This window comes from Oryx dammah, unplaced genomic scaffold, assembly GCF_014754425.2.
Source record: "Oryx dammah isolate SB20612 unplaced genomic scaffold, SCBI_Odam_1.1 HiC_scaffold_13, whole genome shotgun sequence".
Lineage (NCBI taxonomy): Eukaryota > Metazoa > Chordata > Mammalia > Artiodactyla > Bovidae > Oryx > Oryx dammah.
Window position 1 is genome coordinate 56,043,565 of NW_024070197.1, and position 21,151 is coordinate 56,064,715.

A 21,151-nucleotide genomic window follows, 5' to 3' on the forward strand; every position below is an offset into this window, starting at 1 on the left:
TTAGATCTCAATTACAGGAGAAAAACTATTAAAAATGCCAACATATGGAGGCTGAACAACACGCTGCTGAATAATCAACAAGTCACAGAAGAAATCAAAAAAGAAATCAAAATATGCATAGAAACGAATGGAAATGAAAACACAACAACCCAAAACCTGTGGGACACCGTAAAAGCAGTGCTAAGGAGAAAGTTCATAGCAATACAGGCATACCTCAAGAAACAAGAAAAAAGTCAAATAAATAACCTAACTCTACACCTAAAGCAACTAGAAAAGGAAGAAATGAAGAACCCCAGGGTTAGTAGAAGGAAAGAAATCTTAAAAATTAGGGCAGAAATAAATGCAAAAGAAACAAAAGAGACCATAGCAAAAATCAACAAAGCCAAAAGCTGGTTCTTTGAAAAGATGAATAAAATTGACAAAGCATTAGCCAGACTCATCAAGAAACAAAGGGAGAAAAATCAAATCAATAAAATTAGAAATGAAAATGGAGAGATCACAACAGACAACACAGAAATACAAAGGATCATAAGAGACTACTATCAGCAATTATATGCCAATAAAATGGACAACGTGGAAGAAATGGACAAATTCTTAGAAAAGTACAACTTTCCAAAACTAAACCAGGAAGAAATAGAAAATCTTAACAGACCCAAGCACAGAAATTGAAACTGTAATCAGGAATCTTCCAGTAAACAAAAGCCCAGGTCCAGACGGCTTCACAGCTGAATTCTACCAAAAATTTAGAGAAGAGCTAACACCTATCCTACTCAAACTCTTCCAGAAAATTGCAGAGGAAGGTAAACTTCCAAACTCATTCTATGAGGCCACCATCACCCTAATACCAAAACCTGACAAAGATGCCACAAGGAAAGAAAACTACAGGCCAATATCACTGATGAACATAGATGCAAAAATCCTTAACAAAATTCTAGCAATCAGAATCCAACAACACATTAAAAAAATCATACACCATGACCAAGTGGGCTTTATCCCAGGGATGCAAGTATTCTTCAATATCTGCAAATCAATCAATGTAATACACCACATTAACAAATTGAAAAATAAAAGTCATATGATTATCTCAATAGATGCAGAGAAAGCCTTTGACAAAATTCGACATCCATTTATGATAAAAACTCTCCAGAAAGCAGGACTAGAAGGAACATACCTCAACATAATAAAAGCTATATATGACAAACCCACAGCAAACATTATCCTCAATGGTGAAAAATTGAAAGCATTTCCCCTAAAGTCAGGAACAAGACAAGGGTGCCCACTTTCACCACTGCTATTCAGCATAGTTTTGGAAGTTTTGGCGACAGCAATCAGAGCAGAAAAAGAAATTAAAGGAATCCAAATTGGAAAAGAAGAAGTAAAATTCTCACTGTTTGCAGATGACATGATCCTCTACATAGAAAACCCTAAAGACTCCACCAGAAAATTACTAGAGCTAATCAAGGAATATAGTAAAGTTGCAGGATATAAAATCAACACACAGAAATCCCTTGCATTCCTATATACTAATAATGAGAAAATAGAGAAATTAAGGAAACAATTCCATTCACCATTGCAATGAAAAGAATAAAATACTTAGGAATTTATCTACCTAAAGAAACTAAAGACCTATATAGAGAAAACTACAAAACACTGGTGAAAGAAATCAAAGAGGACACTAATAGATGGAGAAATATATCATGTTCATGGATCAGAAGAATCAATATAGTGAAAATGAGTATACTACCCCCAAAGCAATCTATAGATTCAATGCAATCCCTATCAAGCTACCAGCGGTATTGTTCACAAAACTAGAACAAATAATTTCACAATTTGTATGGATATACAAAAAACCTCGAATAGCCAAAGCAATCTTGAGAAAGAAGAATGGAACTGGAGGAATCAACCTGCCTGACTTCAGGCTCTACTACAAAGCCACAGTCATCAAGACAGTATGGTACTGGCACAAAGACAGAAATATAGATCAATGGAACAAAATAGAAAGCCCAGAGATAAATCCAAGCACCTATGGACACCTTATCTTTGACAAAGGAGGCAAGAATATACAATGGATTAAAGACAATCTCTTTAACAAGTGGTGCTGGGAAAACTGGTCAATCACTTGCAAAAGAATGAAACTAGAACACTTTCTAACACCATACACAAAAATAAACTCAAAAATGGATTAAAGATCTAAACGTAAGACCAGAAACTATAAAACTCCTAGAGGAGAACATAGGCAAAACACTCTCCGACATAAACCACAGCAGGATCCTCTATGACCCACCTCCCAGAATACTGGAAATAAAAGCAAAAATAAACAAATGGGACCTAATTAAACTTAAAAGCTTCTGCACAACAAAGGAAACTATAAGCAAGGTGAAAAGACAGCCTTCAGAATGGCAGAAAATAATAGCAAATGAAGCAACTGACAAACAACTAATCTCATAAATATACAAGCAACTCCTGCAGCTCAATTCCAGAAAAATAAATGACCCAATCAAAAAATGGGCCAAAGAACTAAATAGACATTTTTCCAAAGAAGACATACAGATGGCTAACAAACACATGAAAAGATGCTCAACATCACTCATTATCAGAGAAATGCAAATCAAAACTGCAATGAGGTGCCATTTCATGCCTGTCAGAATGGCTGCTATCCAAAAGTCTACAAGCAATAAATGCTGGAGAGGGTGTGGAGAAAAGGGAACCCTCTTACACTGTTGGTGGGAATGCAAACTAGTACAGCCGCTATGGAGAACAGTGTGGAGATTCCTTAAAAAACTGGAAATAGAACTGCCTTATGACCCAGCAATCCCACTGCTGGGCATACTCACCGAGGAAACCAGAATTGAAAGGGACACATGTACCCCAATGTTCATCGCAGCACTGTTTATAATAGCCAGGACATGGAAGCAACCTAGATGTCCATCAGCAGATGAATGGATAAGAAAGCTGTGGTACATATACACAATGGAGTATTACTCAGCCATTAAAAAGAATACATTTGAATCAGTTCTAATGAGGTGGATAAAACTGGAGCCAATTATACAGAGTGAAGTAAGCCAGAAAGAAAAACACCAATACAGTATACTAATGCATATATATGGAATTTAGAAAGATGGTAATTATAACCCTGTATGCAAGACAGCAAAAGAGACACAGATGTATAGAACAGTCTTTTGGACTCTGTGGGAAAGGGAGAGGGTGGGATGATTTGGGAGAATGGCATTGAAACATGTATAATATCATATATGAAATGAATCACTAGTCCAGGTTCGATGCATGATACAGGATGCTTGGGGCTGGTGCACGGGGATGACCCAGAGGGATGGTACAGGGAGGGAGGAGGGAGGGAGGTTCAGGATGGGGAACACATGTACACCCGTGGCAGATTCACGTTGATGTATGACAAAACCGATACAATATTGTAAAGTAATTAACATCCAATTAAAATAAATAAATTTATATTAAAAAAGCGGCTCTTCAGTTCCTCTTCACTTTGTGCCATAAGGGTGGTGTCATCTGAGTATCTGAGGTTTTTGATACTTCTTCCAGCAATCTTAATTCCAGCTTGTGCTTCAAGTGCAAAGTCAAGTGGGCCTTAGGAAGCATCACTAGGAACAAAGCTAGTGGAAGTGATGGAATTCCAGTTGAGCTGTTTCAAATCCTAAAAGATGATACTGTTAAAGTGCTGCACTCAATATGCCAGCAACAAAGGTTAGTCTTCACATCTTTGCTCACTCATTGATCAGAAGTGGAACTGTAAAAATAGGGAAAACTGGGGACACAGGAAAATATACATAAATATGGAAACTCAGAGACAGATTTTAAAAGATACATGGCAAGTGAATACTCAGGAGCCTAGAAAGCCTCATCCATCCATCACCCACCCATCTACCCGTCCACCTGTCCATCTATCCATCCACACACCTACACATCCATTCATCCATCGAAGCAATAACTGAGCTGTTCAGTTCAGTTCAGTCGCTCAGTCGTGTCTGACTCTTTGTGATCCCATGAATCGCAGCAGGCCAGGCCTCCCTGTCCATCACCAACTCCCGGAGTTCACTCAGACTCACGTCCATCGAGTCGGTGATGCCATCCAGCCATCTCATCCTCTGTCATCCCCTTCTTCTCCTGCCCCCAATCCCTCCCAGCATCAGAGTCTTTTCCAATGACTCAACTCTTCGCATGAGGTGGCCAAAGTACTGGAGTTTCAGCTTTAGCATCATTCCTTCCAAAAAAATCCCAAGGCTGATCTCCTTCAGAATGGACTGGTTGGATCTCCTTGCAGTCCAAGGGACTCTCAAGAGCCTTCTCCAACACCACAAAAGCATCAGTTCTTTGGCGCTCAGCCTTCTTCACAGTCCAACTCTCACATCCATACATGACCACAGGAAAAAAACCATAGCCTTGACTAGACAGACCTTAGTCGGCAAAGTAATGTCTCTGCTTTTGAGCTGAGCTGAGCACCTCCTATTTATCAAGCACTGCCTATGCTCAACATTGTGTGTGCGTTAGTCACTCAGTCATGTCCAACTCCTTGCGACCCCACGGACTGTAGCCCGCCAGTCTTCTCTGTCCATGGAATTCTCCAGGCAAGAGTACTGGAGTGGATTCCCATTCCCTGCTCCATAGGAACCTCCCAACCCAGGAATCGAATCCCGGCCTCCTGCATCGCAGGCAGATTCTTTACCGTTTGAGCTACAGGGAAGTTTGAGGTACACAAAGACGGAAACGGAAGTCTAAATTGGAGATGGTTATAGCCGATGTGCCCTGAAAGGGCTCCCGCGAAGCTGAAACACACGGTTTGGGCACGTCGGGGAGATGCGTGAAGTCGCACAGGTGATGGTGGGAGAAACCTGCACACCATAGAGATGCCGAGACCTCCGAGCATCCTAGAGAGGCCGGAAGTGGCTCCAGGAGGCTGGTCCGACGGCTCAGGCGCGGAGCGTGGGTGGCGGTGGGGAGAGGGAGGGGCCTGAGTCGCCCTGCCTCGCGCAATCCCGGCGTCGCTGTGGTCTTCTGCCTCTGTGAGTGGGCCCGGGTAGGGAGGGTCGCCCCTCCGCCGGGACCCAAGCGCGGGGCCTAGACTGAGTCCTAGACTTGGTTCTCCCATCAATTCCCTGTGTGACCCTGGCGGGGGCGCCTGGGCTCGCACGCGCGTCGGGGTCCTGCGGAGGGCGACCTTGTCGGCCGCTACCTAGGTGTCGTGGCGGCCCAGGTGGGACGAGCCCCGTGGCCGCTGGTACGGGGCGCGGTCGTGAGTAGTGGCCGACCTGAGTTCACCCCACTTCCCCTCGGATTCCAAGCAGCGGGGCTCAGCGTCGCTTTGTAGGATCGTTGCAAAGGTCTCAAAGCACCGGCTAGCTTCTGGTTTTCGTCTTCTTTTTGAAAAAGATGGCAGGCCCCAAGCTCAGAACTTTCAACAGGCATCTGTGTCAAGCTAGACTCCATTCACATTTTTAAATTATAATCGCACTTTGTGGGGGAAGATTACTTTCTCTTGATGACAGATGATTCTGGTTTTCCATTTAAGTGGCCGTGTAAGGTTCCCATTTATAATGAAGGTATTTATTGCTAAAAGATAAGTTTTAAATAAAACAGTAAGTACTAGTACCAGAGACAGGGCTTCTCTGGTGGCTCAGTGGTAAAGAATCTGCCTGTAATGCAAAAGACACGAGTTCGATCCCTGGGTCAGAAAGAGCCCCCAGAGTAGGAAATGGCAACCCACACCAGTAATCTTGTCTGGAAAATCCCATGGACAGAGGAGCCTGGCGGGCTACAGTCCACGGGGTCGCAAAGAGCCACACACCATTTAGCGACTAAGCAGCAACAAAGTAGTAGAGATACCAGGTGTGACAGAAATTATGAAGGTGGTAAGTGAATGACACTGCGTTGTTCCCAACCCAGCTGGGTCTTCCTACTCTGATCTGTTTTCAGGTCCTTGCTGCAACTCAGCCTTTGTCACCTGCATAATTTGTGGGCCAGTTTTTTGTTTTGTTTTAGATGTTTTTCCTTTCAACTTGACTAGGGTAAAAATGATGTGTAGCGTTGTGTGATTTTAAGATGCACGGCTTGATGACCTGATACGCATATATATTATGAAATGATAAGCACAGGGAGGTCAGTTAACATCTCCATCACCTCAGAGAATTATGATAGTTTTCTTTGTGTGTGGTCAACACTTGAAAGATATGCTCTTGCCTGGTGCGCGGGAAGATGGTGGCGTCCAGGTGGCGGTGTTGAGATCAGATCTGCATGGAGTTGGCATCTGGGCCAGCAAGGCGGAGCCTGGCTCACCCTGGGCGGTGCGGCCTTGGGAGCTGCGGGGTCCCAAAGGGCGGCGGTGGCGGGGGCGGGGGGGTGGGGTGGTGCGGAGATCTACTCTCTTAGCAGCTTTCAAGCCTGTAATACGGTAATGTTACATATGGCCCCCCATGCTGTGTATTTGATCCCCAGAACTCAATTATGTCTTGTAACTAGAAGCTTATACCCTTTGACCAGCATCTCCTCATTTCCCACATCCCCCACCCCCTGGCAACCGCCGTCCTACTCTTGTTTCTATGAGATCAGCTCTTTTATAGTCTCTGTGTAATCGGGATCACCCCAGTATTTGTGACTTATTTCACTTAGCATAATCCCCTCAAGGTCAATTGGTACTGTCACTAATGGTAGGATTTCCTTCCCTTTTTGAGTAGCTGAATAGTATTCCACTGTGTGTGTGTTTGTGTGTGTATACATCACATTTTCCTTATCCATTCATCCTTTAATGGGCACTTAGGTTGTTTCCATGACTCAGCAGTTTTGAATAATGCTGCAGTGAATATGGGGGCGCAGATACCTTTTCAAGATAGTGATTTCCTTTACTTTGGATATATATATATGGGTAGGCAAGGTTCTTGACCTCTGCGTCTTTTTCTCATATCAGAAAAGCTGAGGATAATAAGAAGATTGTTCTGAGGCTTCAGTGGTAAACCTTAAGCCCCTCACCCATAATAAATAGTAAATGCCGCCATAGTTGCTATTTTCATTTTAGGAAGGAGGAAACAGGATCCGAGAGGTTCAGTGACTTTCCCAGGGTAACACAGGGAATTGATGGGAGAACCAAGTCTAGGACTCAGATTTTCTGATTTATAACCTAAAAAGCTTAACCCTGCCTCCCCAACTACCTCTGCCTCTTGGGAGGGGATGGGGCACCTCCTGCCTGCCCTTCTGGAAACTGGAAGGTCTCTTTTCACATTGCAGAATGTGTTAGCTGTGAAAGCCCCTATGGGACTCAGGTCACCATAGACTTGGCTGCTTCAGATCATGGACTCTGCACAGCCCTGAGTGCTTGATGTGGGTGAGGTGTAAGCTGTAGAGTCAGATGCATCTGGGTTCTAGTAGATACAACAGCCCCCACTGCTGTCCCAACTACTGACCTGGCCATAGTAAATGGCGTTTACCAATTAGTACTTGCCTCAGAGGGTTGTTAGTAGCATCAAGGGAAATGATTTGTGGAGAAGGTCTAGTGGGGTGCGCAGCACACAGTAAGTGATTAATGAATGACAGATGACAGTACTTTCATATGTTTTAAGTGGCAGGCATGCAGACCTAGAGGGGAGGAAGTACAACTGTAGTGCTTGCAGCTACAACAGCAAAGGGCATTTGAAAGGTTGCAGAGTACAAACTGTGTTTGGATTTACCAGGTCTCAATTCAGTTCAATTCAGTTCAGTCGCTCAGTCGTGTCTGACTCTTTGCGACCCCATGAATTGCAACACGCCAGGCCTCCCTGTCCATCACCAACTCCCGGAGTTCACTCAAACTCACATCCATCGAGTTGGTGATGCCATCCAGCCATCTCATCCTCTGTCGTCCCCTTCTCCTCCTGCCCCCAATCTCTCCCAGCATCAGAGTCTTTTCTGATGAGTCAGCTCTTCACGTGAGGTGGCCAAAGCACTGGAGTTTCAGCTTTAGCATCATTCCTTCCAAAGAACACCCAAGACTGATCTCCTGGAGAATGGACTGGTTGGATCTCCTTGCAGTCCAAGGGACTCTCAAGAGTCTTCTCCAACACCAGAGTTCAAAAGCATCAATTCTTCGGTGTTTAGCCTTCTTCACAGTCCAACTCTCACATCCATACATGACTACTGGAAAAACCATAACCTTGACTAGATGGACCTTAGTCAGCAAAGTAATATCTCTGCTTTTCAATATGCTATCTAGGTTGGTCATAACTTTACTTCCAAGGAGTAAGCATCTTTTAATTTCATGGCTGCAATCACCATCTGCAGTGATTTTGGAGCCCCCAAAAATAAAGTCTGACACTGTTTCCACTGTTTCCCCATCTATTTCCCATGGAGTGATGGGACCAGCTGCCATGATCTTCATTTTCTGAATGTTGAGCTTTAAGCCAACTTTTTCATTCTCCACTTTCACTTTCATCAAGAGGCTTTTTAGTTCCTCTTCACTTACTGCCATAAGGGTGGTGTCATCTGCATATCTGAGGTGATTGATATTTCTCCCGGCAATCTTGATTCCAGCTTGTGTTTCTTCCAGTCCAGCGTTTCTCATGATGTACTGTGCATATAAGTTAAGCAGAGTGACAATATACAGCCTTGATGTACTCCTTTTCCTATTTGGAACCAGTCTGTTGTCCCATGTCCAGTTCTAACTGTTGCTTCCTGACCTGCATACAGATTTCTCAAGAGGCAGGTCAGATGGTCTGGTAGTCCCATCTCTTGAGGAATTTTCCATAGTTTATTGTGATCCACACAGTCAAAGGCTTTGGCATAGTCAATAAAGCAGAAATAGTTGTTTTTCTGGAACTCTCTTGCTTTTTTGATGCTCCAACACATGTTGGCAATTTGATCTCTGGTTCCTCTGCCTTTTCTAAAACCAGCTTGAACATCAGGGAGTTCACGGTTCACGTATTGCTGAAGCCTGGCTTGGAGAATTTTGAGCATTACTTTACTAGCATGTGAGATGAGTGCAATTGTGCAGTAGTTAGAGCATTCTTTGGCATTGCCTTTCTTTGGGACTGGAATGAAAACTGACCTTTTCCAGTCGTATGGCCACTGCTGAGTTTTCGAAATTTGCTGGCATATTGAGTGCAGCACTTTCACAGCATCATCTTTTAGGATTTGAAAGAGCTCACCTGGAATTCCATCACCTCCACTAGCTTTGTTCGTAATGATGCTTTCTAAGGCCCACTTGACTTCACATTCCAGGATGTCTGGCTCTAGATGAGTGATCACACCATCGTGATTATCTTGGTTGTGAAGATCTTTTTTATACAGTTCTTCTGTGTATTCTTGCCACCTCTTCTTAATATCTTCTGCTTCTGTTAGGTCCATACCATATCTGTCCTTTATTGAGCCCATCTTTTCACGAGATGTTCCCTTGATATCTCTGATTTTCTTGAAGAGATCTCTGGTCTTTCCCATTCTGTTCTTTTCCTCTATTTCTTTGCATTTCTCCTCAATGCAAAGAAAGCCTGAGGAAGGCTTTCTTATCCCTTCTTGCTATTCTTTGGAACTCTGCATTCAGATGCTTATATCTTTCCTTTTCTCCTTTGCTTTTCACCTCTCTTCTTTTCACAGCTATTTGTAAGGCCTCCCCAGACAGCCATTTTGCTTTTTTGCATTTCTTTTCCACGGGGATGGTCTTGATCCCTGTCTCCTGTACAATGTCACGAACCTCTGTCCATAATTCATCAGGCACTCTATCTATCAGATCTAGTCCCTTAAATCTATTTCTCACTTCCACTGTATAATCTTTAGGGGTTTGATTTAGGTCATACCTGAATGGTCTAGTGGTTTTCCCTACTTTCTTCAATGTAAGTCTGAATTTGGCAATAAGGAGTTCATGATCTGAGCCACAGTCAGCTCCTGGTCTTGTTTTAGCTGACTGTATAGAGCTTCTCCATCTTTGGCTGCAAAGAATATAATCAATCTGATTTTGGTGTTGACCATCTGGTGATGTCCATGTGTAGAGTCTTCTCTTGTGTTGTTGGAAGAGGGTGTTTGCTATGACCAGTGCGTTCTTTTGGCAAAACTCTGTGAGCCTTTGCCCTACTTCATTCCGTACTCCAAGGCCAAATTTGCCTGATACTCCAGATGTTTCTTGACTTCCTACTTCATTCCAGTCCCCTATAATGAAAAGGACATCTTTTTTGAGTGTTAGTTCTAAAAGGTCTTGTAGGTCTTCACAGAATCGTTCAACTTCAACTTCTTCAGCGTTACTGGTTGGGGCATAGACTTGGATTACTGTGATATTGAATGGTTTGCCTTGGAAACGAACAGAGATCATTTTGTCAGTTTTGAGATTGCATCCAAGTACTGCATTTCTGACTCTTGTTGACTATGATGGCTACTCCATTTCTTCTAAGGGATTCCTGCCCAGAGTAATAGATATAATGGACCAGGTCTACGATCTGTCAAATACTCCTTGTTCCTGCTGACATTCTTAGAGAAATGGCTTAGGTTTGCATGCGGTTAATATGATAGTTTGGGAAGCAGTTGGAAAATACCAATTATAAAACTTTGTGATTAACTTTTATCATAAACATCAGGAATAACTGTAAGAATGCAAGGATCTTTTGTGCAACAAATATCTAGGCAAAAGGAGTTTGAGTGGGTAGCTGGACAAGAAGATCAGGTGATAGAATTAACTTCCCTGCCACTGCCCGTAAAACTCAAAGCTGTGTGCAAATACCCCTGTTTGTCATGATTGCGTCAACTTTCCTCTTAATGCTGTGCTGTTTTCTTCGCAGATGTGTTTGGTGTTTTAGGTTTTACACCTCACATCCCTTTTACCTGTATCAGGGTGACTCTCCTTATTGTCTGTAACTACTTGTTCATCATTATGGCTCTGACTGCTTTGTATTAAACACAGATAACTTTCAGATCATGTGTGGAGTTTGAGCAGCACTGTTTCTAAACCTTCGAGTCTCAATACAGTTTCCTGGTCTCAGTACTGTAAGAACACAGTTAACTTTTGCCTCCGTTCAGTACCTGGGCAGTAATTTAAAACATGCCATCAAAGGGTTAAACGACCTGGATATATTTTTATCTTCCTTTAAAGTAAATACAGTAATTTCTTATCTTTATGAAAGCTGTCTTCAGTTCTGCTCGCAGTACTCCAATAGTTGCCTAGATTTGTATGTTGCATTTTAATACCAGAAGGTCAGTAGCATCATCCTCTTGAACCCTGGGGATGAAGGAACTGTATGCATAAGCTGAGGTTCTTATTACTAATCCTTCGCATTTAATTAGGTCTTTGTAAATCTGAAGTACTCCTAGTCATTTTTATGAGTTTCTTCTCTTGACTTCCCTGTGAGATGTCAACTTTATTACCCTCGTTCTGTCTTGGTATTATCAAGGGGTCAGGCGGACTTTAAATTTCATTTTTTCTTGTTTATAATTAAGATTCCTTTTTTTTTTTTTTTTTGGATTGTGTACTTAACCATAACCTGTATCTGCTAAAATGACGCCTCAGATTAAATATGACCCTCCCCCCAACCCAAAAGAAAGCAATTACTGAACAAAGCCACATTTTGGAAGAGCCTTAAAGCAACTGAGATTATAAACAGTGGTCTGAGTGCCCAGCCCTGGAAAGAATCAGATGGAAACTAGTAAAGCAGCCACCATGAAATATAAAAAATCAGGCAGCCGTTTGAAGGAAGACCACGCAGACCCTCTTTTCTCCCTTGTGGCTTAGTGTTCATGGGAATTTCTTTTGGTTTCCTGCGAAATGTGTTTGTTGCAGTTTTTCTGTGCTCGCTGATGCAGGCAGCTGGAAAGGAGGAGGTGGCTTCTGGGTGGCGGCACTAATGGCTGTTCACCTATGAAGGTTTCACCAGCCGAGCGGATAGGCTTCTTTCATTGCCATTTGTCTTGCTAACTTTTTTTTTTAATTTATTTTTTATATTACTTTACAATTCTGTATTGGTTTTGCCATACATTGACATGAATCCACCACGGGTGTACATGCGTTCCCAAACATGAACCCCCCTCCCACCCTCCTCCCCACAACATCTCTCTGGGTCATCCCCGCGTACAAGCCCCAAGCGTGCCATATCCTGCATCGGACATAGACTGGCAATTAGATTCTTACATGATATTATACATGTTTCAATGCCCTTCTCCCAAATCATCTCACCCTCTCCCTCTCCCACTGAGTCCAAAAGTCCGTTATACACATCTGTGTCTTTTTTGCTGTCCTGCATACAGGGTCATCATTGCCATCTTTCTAAATTCCATATATATGTGTTAGTATACTGTATTGGTGTTTTTCTTTCTGGCTTACTTCACTCTGTATAATCGGCTCCAGTTTCATCCATCTCATTAGAACTGATTCAAATATATTCTTTTTAACGGCTGAGTAATATTCCATCGTGTATATGTACCACAGCTTTCTTATCCATTCATCTGCTGATGGACATCTAGGTTGTTTCCATGTCCTGGCTATTATAAACCGTGCTGCGATGAACATTGGGGTACATGTGTCTCTTTCAATTCTGGTTTCCTCAGTGTGTATGCCCAGCAGTGGGATTGCTGGGTCATAAGGCAGTTCTATTTGCAAATTTTTAAGGAATCTCCACACTGTTCTCCATAGTGGCTGTACTAGTTTGCATTCCCACCAACAGTGTAAGAGGGTTCCCTTCTCTCCACACCCTCTCCAGCATTTATTGCTTGCAGATTTTTGGATCGCAGACATTCTGACTGGTGTGAAGTGGAACCTCTTTGTGGTTTTGATTTGCATTTCTCTAATAATGAGTGATGTTGAGCATCTTTTCATGTGTTTGTTAGCCATCCGTATGTCTTCTTTGGAGAAATGTCTATTTAGTTCTTTGGCCCATTTTTTGATTGGGTCGTTTATTTTTCTGGAATTGAGCTGCAGGAGTTGCCTGTATATTTTTGAGATTAGTTGTTTGTCAGTTGCTTCATTTGCTATTATTTTCTCCCATTCGGAAGGCTGTCTTTTCACTTTGCTTATATTTGCCTTTGTTGTGCAGAAACTTTTTAATTTTAATTAGGTCCCATTTGTTTATTTTTGCTTTTATTTCCAGAATTCTGGGAGGTGGATCATAGAGAATCCTGCTGTGGTTTATGTCGGAGAGTGTTTTGCCTATGTTCTCCTCTAGGAGTTTTATAGTTTCTGGTCTTACATTTAGATCTTTAATCCATTTTGAGTTTATCTTTGTGTGCGGTGTTAGAAAGTGATCTAGTTTCATTCTTTTACAAGTGGTTGACCAGTTTTCCCAGCACCACTTGTTAAAGAGATTGTCTTTACTCCATTGTATATTCTTGCCTCCTTTGTCAAAGATAAGGTGTCCATATGTGTGTGGATTTATCTCTGGGCTATTTTGTTCCATTGATCTATATTTCTGTCTTTGTGCCAATACCATACTGTCTTGACGACTGTGGCTTTGTAGTAGAGCCTGAAGTCAGGCAAGTTGATTCCTCCAGTTCCATTCTTCTTTCTCAAGATTGCTTTGGCTATGCTTGCTAACTTATTAATCTTTCCTTACTCGTTAACACTCCTCTGACCCTCCAGTTCAAGTCAGTTACACAGGTTCTTGCCCTTAGATAATTCTGGAATTAGTTGGAAGGTAATGAGGAATAGCGTGAATAGGCCTGACAGGTACTTGAAAGCATTAATAGTTTGAGTTTGTACATTCCTGGTGTGATTAGTGTGCACTTGAGCCAGGAGTGGCCTGTGGTCTTAGGACTGGATGGGAACGTGCAATTTTAAAAACAAAGGACATTGATACACACTGCTGTGCTTAAAGTGGATAACCAACAAGCACCTACCGTGTAGCACAGAGAACTCTGCTCAGTATTATGTGGCAGCCTGGATGGGAGGGGAGTTTGGAGAAGAACATGTACATGTCTGTGGATGGCTGAGTGACTTTGCTGTGCACTTGAAACTGTCACAGCATCGTTAACTGGCTATACTCCAACAGAAAATAAAAACTTTTTTAAAAAAGGACAATGAGAGATTTGGAAGAATTTCTTTTTTCTTTTTCCTTTCCTAAAAAATATTTATTTATTCACTTACTTTCACTGCACGATCTTTAGTTGCAGCATGAGAACTCTTAGTTGCAGCGTATGGGATCTAGTTCCCTGATCAGGGATCGAACCCAGGCCATCTGCAGTGGGAGCACAGAGTCTGAACCACTGAACCACCAGGGAAGTCCCTGCGAAGAATTTCTGTTGCCAAATTCTTACTTGGGCTCTTTGAAGCCTTGTCCATTTTCTGATTTCCTTATCAGGGAATTCATGTGGAGACAGAAAAATATCTTAACCTTTTTTTTTCCCCCCCTCTGGCATCCTCTTAATGAAAACCCTGTAACCAAACAGAACAGTTCTAAAACCTGTAAGTGCAGTTTTGCTTAAGGGCATCAGCGTCCTTAGACTTCACTTGCTGCCCCTGCCTCCTGGTGATCTCAGCTGAGCACACTGGCCCTGCCCCTTCATCACCCGTCACCTAGACTCCTGCCAACCTCCAGTCTCTCCCTCCTCCAGGTAAAGCTTAATCTTTGACAAGGACTGAAGTGAGCCCGCCGTCCTGGACACCTGCAGAGACTCTGTTGTCTACAGAATAGAGTGCAGGCTCCCCCGAAGGAATCTTGGTTTCTCCGTTTTGCCTTCTACTTTAATTTGCAGAAGCCTGCCTCTTCTAGCATACGCTCCGGAACGCAGGAATTCTATCACATTTTGCTTTATGTCATTTTCATGCCAGAACTTTTCTTTTTAGGAACTAAGTTAAATGAAAATGGCAGCACTGATTGGCATACACGACGACGACTCTTGGACACGGCCAGGCCCTGCATAATTTGTGCCCATCATCATTTTACTAAATTGGATGTATTTCACCATGTTCCAAATCATCCATAAATTCTGCAAATACTTGATGGGCATCCACTGCATCCGAGGTTCTCTGGCGGGAACATGCCAGTGAGAAAGGCTGAAGGTTTTGGTTCTCATGGCACCCACATTCTGCTGGAAGGAGATCAGTAGTCAGAAAGGAAACAGATACATTTAGGCAATGTGCCACAAAGAAAACAAAGCAGCGTTCAGATAAGGGAGAGCTCTTCGGAAACTACCCTCTGCGTCGAGCACTTGAGCAGACCTAAATATTGAGAAAGACGCACGCAGCCTGGCAGGGATCTGGCTCGTTGGCGGTTCACACAGAGGCGAAGCAACAGGTGAAGTCTAAGGACAGTGAAGCAACAGGTGAACTCTTAAGGACGGTGACGCCCTTAAGCAAAAAGGGCACGTAGGCCTCAGGGCACAGATGAGCTTGGCATCAAGAGAAGGGAGAAGTTCAGGGGGGTGGAGCGTAGACTAGAGTCGCAACGAAAGAGTGAGAGGAAGTCAGAGAAGGAGACTGCCACCAGGTCATGGTGGTGACGGTAAGAAGTCTGGGCTAAAGTGTCAGTGACTGACACCCTTCTTTGTCTGGAAGCAGCATCAGTGATAACAAAGTCATGTGATCATGTTAAGCGACAGAATGGACCAAAGCAAGTTTTATGGCTGGCTAGTCCAAATCCGAATGGGAGCGTCCTACACTCAGAAAATAATAGAAACATAAGGTCGCATATTAAAAGGATGCCGGGCATTCATTCATGATGGATTTTCTTGTAAGCACAACAAATGGCAACTGCTTAGTCAGACCTTGGGACTCCAGCCATCCTTCACATCATTTTGCTCAGTTTTCCTAATATTCTCACCCTCAAGCCATGGACACAGTCACTTGCTGAATCTTGTCTTCAGCTGTCACACCAACTGATTTCTGAATGATCTGATTAGCTTTACTGGCGATCAAAGCTTCTTAGTAGTTATCCAGAAGAATCTGACAAGCTTAGTGTAATCCTGTACTTCTGAGAGACCTTATCATGGTGTGTGGGAATGTAAGAGAAAAATTGAATCCCTAGACTCTGTAACTCGAAGAAAAGGAAATTCAAGAAGTGACATCCATGGAGCACCTACACTACATCAGGCAATTTTTATACATGTTCCCGTTCGGTCTCTAGAATCCTGTGAGCTTGTTTTTAGCTCCGATGTTTAATGCACCAACAGCTCTGAGGGATGAACCTGTCCAAATGGTAGCACCTTATGATCCATTTCTTCTTAAGTGGAAAGAGTTGAGTGGCCCACTTTTTGCTTGTTTTGTCTTGTTTTTGAAAGAAAGATGTCTTGGAGCCTTGAGAAAATAATAATTAGAATATAATTTTAGCATAGATGCAGAAGGAGGGAGAAGCAAGGTTCCCATAGGCATTGAGCACACACAGTACTTAGAAGATTTCCTGGGTGGGTGAATATGGTTTGCTACATAAAGGACCTTTTTGTCCTTCCCTGTTGTTGTTTTTTGTTTTGTTTTTTTTTTTTTACATAAAAGCCACTATTAAACTATGCTGCAGTGTGCTATCTTAAACAAAAGATGTTGGAAATTTGCTTCAGAGTTCTGTCCTTGATTTTTTGGTGGGGGCAGGGGTGCGGAAAATGACCCTCCCTACCAAATTCGAGCAACTTCTTTTCAAAAAGCCTCTAGTGTTTTCCACAGATTAAGAATAATGCTTTCTATTTGGAGAGTGCTTTGTGGTTTTTCAAAGCTCTCCCAGCTACATTATCTTATTTAACCTTCACACTGACCTTGCCAGGCAGTCAGAGCAGATTATTACTGTTCCTGCTGACACATTGGAAGAAATGTTGTGCAGCCCAAGAAGTGAGAGTAGAGGGGTGAGCAGGAGTCAGCTAATGTCCCAAAGCCATGACGGGAACCCAGGTCTGAGCTTTTCTTTCTGCTGGAGCACACTGCCTTTTTGTGTCTATTAACCCCAAGTAGGGGACCATCGCCTCTGCCGTCGGATTAGTAATACTGGTGCATCCTACTTTCTTCATAGGTCCAGTTATCTTTGACTGCCACATATGGATTCCCACAAATCTCCGAAGGAAACGGTCCTCATTACAGGAGGAGGTGGCTATTTTGGTTTCCGGTCAGTACATCTGTAAAATATGTCCATGGAAGTATTTTACCGGTAGTTGCTGGGAAAAGTATAGTTTTCAACCTGCATTAATGCAGTGTAGACTTTTACTTGTTGGTACAGTGTAGACCAGGAATGAACCATGCTGCCCACTGTTCAGATTAGGATATTGAGAGCTATAGATACATTCCACCTGAAGAAAAATTCTTTATAAAGCCATTGAATCAGGGTGGGGAGATAGTCATATCACACACACAAAAAATTAAAATAATAGCTATTCTTTCACAGTTACATTATCATTCATAAATATTCTGAAGAATAGATGGTGAGTGCTAGAACGGGGGGAGGAGGAGCTTTCTGGTGGCTCAGTGGTAAAGAATCCACCTGCAGTACAGGTAGCTGCAGGAGATGCAGGTTCGATCCCTGGGTCGGGAAGATTCCTTGGAGGAGGGCATGGCAGCCCGCTCCAATATGCTTGCCTGGAGAATCCCATGGACAGAGGAGCCTGGTGGGCTACATTCCATGGGGTCACAAAGAGTTAGGCACAACCGAAGTGAGCTAGCATGCATGCATGCCTGGAACGGGGGGCTGGGTGAATGTAATATGTGGACACCACCATCTTTGAAGATAAAGCCTCTCTCATTGTAATTTAAAAAAATGTGAAGATGCTCGTTTTTTAATATTTGCGTAAGCAAGACTTGTACCAATGAACATGTAAAGTGAAGAACTCACAGGATAAGCCAAGGAGATTGGGAAAATTATATACTTTTCCAAAGAAAGAAAGAAAGTGAAGTCGCTCAGTCATGTCCGACTCTTTGTGAACCCATGGACTGTAGCCTACCAGGCTCCTCAGTCCATGGAATTTTCCAGGCAAGAGTACTGGAGTGGGTTGCCATTTCCTGCTCCAGGGGATCTTCCCAACCCAGGGAACGAACCCGGGTATCCCACACTGCAGACAGATGCTTCACCGTCTGAGCCGTACTTTTCCAAGGCATAGCTTAATAGTGATTTGATCTAACTTTTACTCTTTTTTTCTTGCAGGCTTGGCTGTGCTCTGAACCAGAAGGGAGTCCATGTGATTCTGTTTGACATCAGCCGCCCTGCTCAGACCATTCCAGAAGGCATCCAGTTTATACTAGGAGACATCCGCCATCTTTCTGACATAGAGAGCGCCTTCCAGGGTGTCGACGTGGCTTGTGTGTTCCATATCGCATCTTACGGTATGTCCGGGCGCGAGCAACTGAATCGAAGCCTGATTGAAGCAGTCAACGTGGGGGGCACAGACAACATCCTCCAGGCATGCAGGAGGAGAGGGGTGCCAAGGTTAGTGTACACGAGCACTTTCAACGTCATCTTTGGAGGGCAGGTCATCAGAAATGGAGACGAGTCTCTGCCTTACCTGCCCCTTCACCTCCATCCTGATCACTACTCTCGAACCAAATCTATCGCCGAGAAGAAGGTGCTGTCAGCCAATGGTACGGCCCTGGAGAGGGGCGGTGGGGTCTTGAGCACCTGTGCCCTGAGGCCGGCTGGCATCTACGGGCCTGGAGAACAGAGGCACCTCCCCAGGATAGTGAGCTACATAGAGAAGGGCCTGTTCAGGTTTGTGTATGGAGACCCCAAGAGTCTGGTGGAATTTGTCCACGTGGACAACTTGGTGCAGGCTCACATCCTGGCCTCAGAGGCCCTGAAAGCCAACAAGGGCCACATTGCCGCCGGGCAGCCCTACTTCATCTCAGACGGCAGGCCCGTGAACAACTTTGAGTTCCTACGGCCTCTGGTTGAGGGCCTGGGCTACAAGTTCCCGTCCATCCGCCTGCCCCTGACCCTCATCTATTGCTTCGCTTTCCTGACAGAGATGACCCACTTCATCTTGGGGCGACTCTACAACTTCCAGCCCTTCCTCACCCGCACTGAAGTTTACAAAACTGGCGTCACACATTACTTTAGCCTGGAGAAAGCCAGGAAGGAGCTGGGGTATGAGGCTCAGCCGTTTGACCTCCAGGAGGCAGTCGAGTGGTTTAAAGCCCACGGTCACGGCAGACGTCCTGGGAGTCATGACTCCAAGTGTCTTGTTTGGGATGGGCTGGTGATCTTACTCCTGGTTACAGTGGTTCTCACGTGGTTGCTGCCTTCCGTGATCCTGTCGGTGTGAAGGAGGAGCTGTACTGAGGTGTTACAGTACACCACTGAGATGGTTATATATACTGAGGTGGTTTTCAGGAAACACACGTTTTATAAATAGAGAATAGATACCTGATGTCAACATTTGGATCTTCAAGTCGCTACTTAAGAATAGACTCTGAGTTTTCAGTGCAGGAGGTATGGGTTCGATCTCTGGTTGGAGAATTAAGATCCCATGTGCTACACGGCACAGCCAAAAAAAAAAAAATTGATTCTTGGATTAAGTCTTCATTTCCTGCCTCCTTGCACAAATCCTGAAGGGAGAAAACAGAAACCAGGATAAGTTTGAGATTCAGATCCTTGGGTCCTCCTCCTTCAGACATGGACAGTAGACATCATTTCGAAACCCACAGAGCTAAACTCCCTCAGATGGGAAATGTCTTACTTGAATTTCTCAGAAGCCAAAAATGTACTTATCTTCATTCCATACGTTCTGCATTGACTTCACAGAGGTTGAAACACTGATATGGGAATGGCAAAATGCTAACAGGCTTGCACTTGTGTGAAAAACACCAAGTTGAGCTAATTCCCGACAGCCCAAGCCTCTGAGGAGATGGTCACTTTTGCCGGGGAGACGGTTGCTAGTCACATGTATGTTCTAGGAATGAGTTTTTGCCCTTCATGACATAAAGGTGTTATACCTGTGTGACCACATGGTAATGGTTGATATTGAAATGAATAGACCTTTATCTTACCTCCCAGGATTCTTTGGAGGGTTAAATTGGACCAGGTATATAAAGTGCCACTCACCACACTTACAAGCCATTATTTTTATTAATATTGTTATTACACATTCCTTATGAGGGTTTTCTTCCTCAGGGTATTCTGTTTAGAGAGTGCTGTTGCTACTGACCTTTCTGGAATACCTTTGTGACATGCCCTCAGAGTCTATAACAAGTGTGCTTAAATATATTCAGTGTTGATAAAGTTGTGGTCTCCAAGGAGAGATTGAAATCTGGGAAACAGCTAAAAATCTGATGATTGATGAGAATATTCAAGTTAATGATACCATTTGCAATTAAAAAATAAAGCATAACTCTCAACTAATAGACTGGTTTTCTTCCTGGGGAGAATTTCTGTTCTCTGAAGGCCTCTTCCAGTGAAGAATGTTCTGAACAATGGTGGCATTGTCCGGGCGCCCACGGGGATTGCTGTGGCAGACATTCAAGTTGTACTGTCACATGGGAACCAAAGTGCAAAGAAGACAACATCTTCACCCATTCTCTGATTCCATCTACAGAAAGGACAGCATTCCTATGCTGTAAGGACAGATGGCTGTGGAAAGTCATGTTAAATTTGGTCTGAGAATATTTGTAGGAGGAGGGTGCTGGATGAAGAGGCCCTGGTGCATCTTGCCTGGACATTTTGGAAAAAGTGCTCAACCTGATACCAGAGGATCTGCAACCATGAATATCTTGTGTGGTCTTTTAACTAAGTAACTGCAGCCTCTGTAGGGCCTCAATTGCCTGCTTTGGGAAATAAGAATGTATTTGCCCTTTTTATTAACCCACCTTTGGGCTTTTCAAGTGGCACAATGGTAAAGAATCTGCCTGCCAATACAGGGGACACAAGAGACAGAGGTTCAATCCCTGGGTTGGAAAGATCCCTTGGAGTAGGAAATGGCAACTCACTCCAATATTCTTGCCTGGAGAATCCCATGGACAGAGTAGCCTGGCAGGCTACAGTCCATGGGGTTGCAAACAGACATGACTGAGTGACTGAGTATCCAGCTCATTAACCCACTTACCCACCTCACAGGGTTTGTTCTGAGCATAACGTAAGATGTAGTGAGTACTTTTAATATATAATTTAATATATAAATTGCAACATTAATATAAGATGGTGGTGGGATTGTTTTTAGTAAAATATGAGTCCTTTATTTTGCATTTCATGAAGTTAACTTAGTCTGAAGTTAACTTGTCTGACCAAGGCTTCCCTGGTGGGTCATATGGTAAAGAATCTGCCTGCAATGTGGGACACCTGGGTTTGAT

At 43.4% G+C, this 21,151-nt stretch overlaps 1 protein-coding gene across 2 annotated transcripts; it reads left to right on the forward strand.

Annotated features, from left to right (window-relative positions):
* The first annotated feature begins 4,955 nt into the window (after positions 1 to 4,955).
* Positions 4,956 to 20,207, forward strand: SDR42E1 (short chain dehydrogenase/reductase family 42E, member 1). Of its 2 annotated transcripts, none has more exons than XM_040254063.1 (3): positions 4,956 to 5,033; positions 16,896 to 16,988; positions 18,018 to 20,207. In XM_040254063.1, exons 2-3 carry the CDS (start codon positions 16,921 to 16,923, stop codon positions 19,129 to 19,131), a joined length of 1,182 nt encoding a protein of 393 aa, XP_040109997.1. In that variant the 5' UTR covers positions 4,956 to 5,033; positions 16,896 to 16,920; the 3' UTR covers positions 19,132 to 20,207. The 2 variants fall into 2 exon arrangements, with proteins under 2 accessions (XP_040109997.1, XP_040109998.1); XM_040254064.1 differs by lacking the exon at positions 4,956 to 5,033 and adding an exon at positions 14,137 to 15,890.
* The last annotated feature ends 944 nt before the right edge of the window (positions 20,208 to 21,151 follow it).

What these genes read in the sequence shown, in the direction of transcription:
- SDR42E1 (XM_040254063.1), top strand. Translation starts at nt 16,921, where the DNA reads ATGGATTCCCACAAATCTCCGAAGGAAACGGTCCTCATTACAGGAGGA. An exon ending in GGTGGCTATTTTGGTTTCCG is followed by an intron (nt 16,989 to 18,017) that starts GTCAGTACATCT and finishes TTTTTCTTGCAG; the next exon opens with GCTTGGCTGTGCTCTGAACC.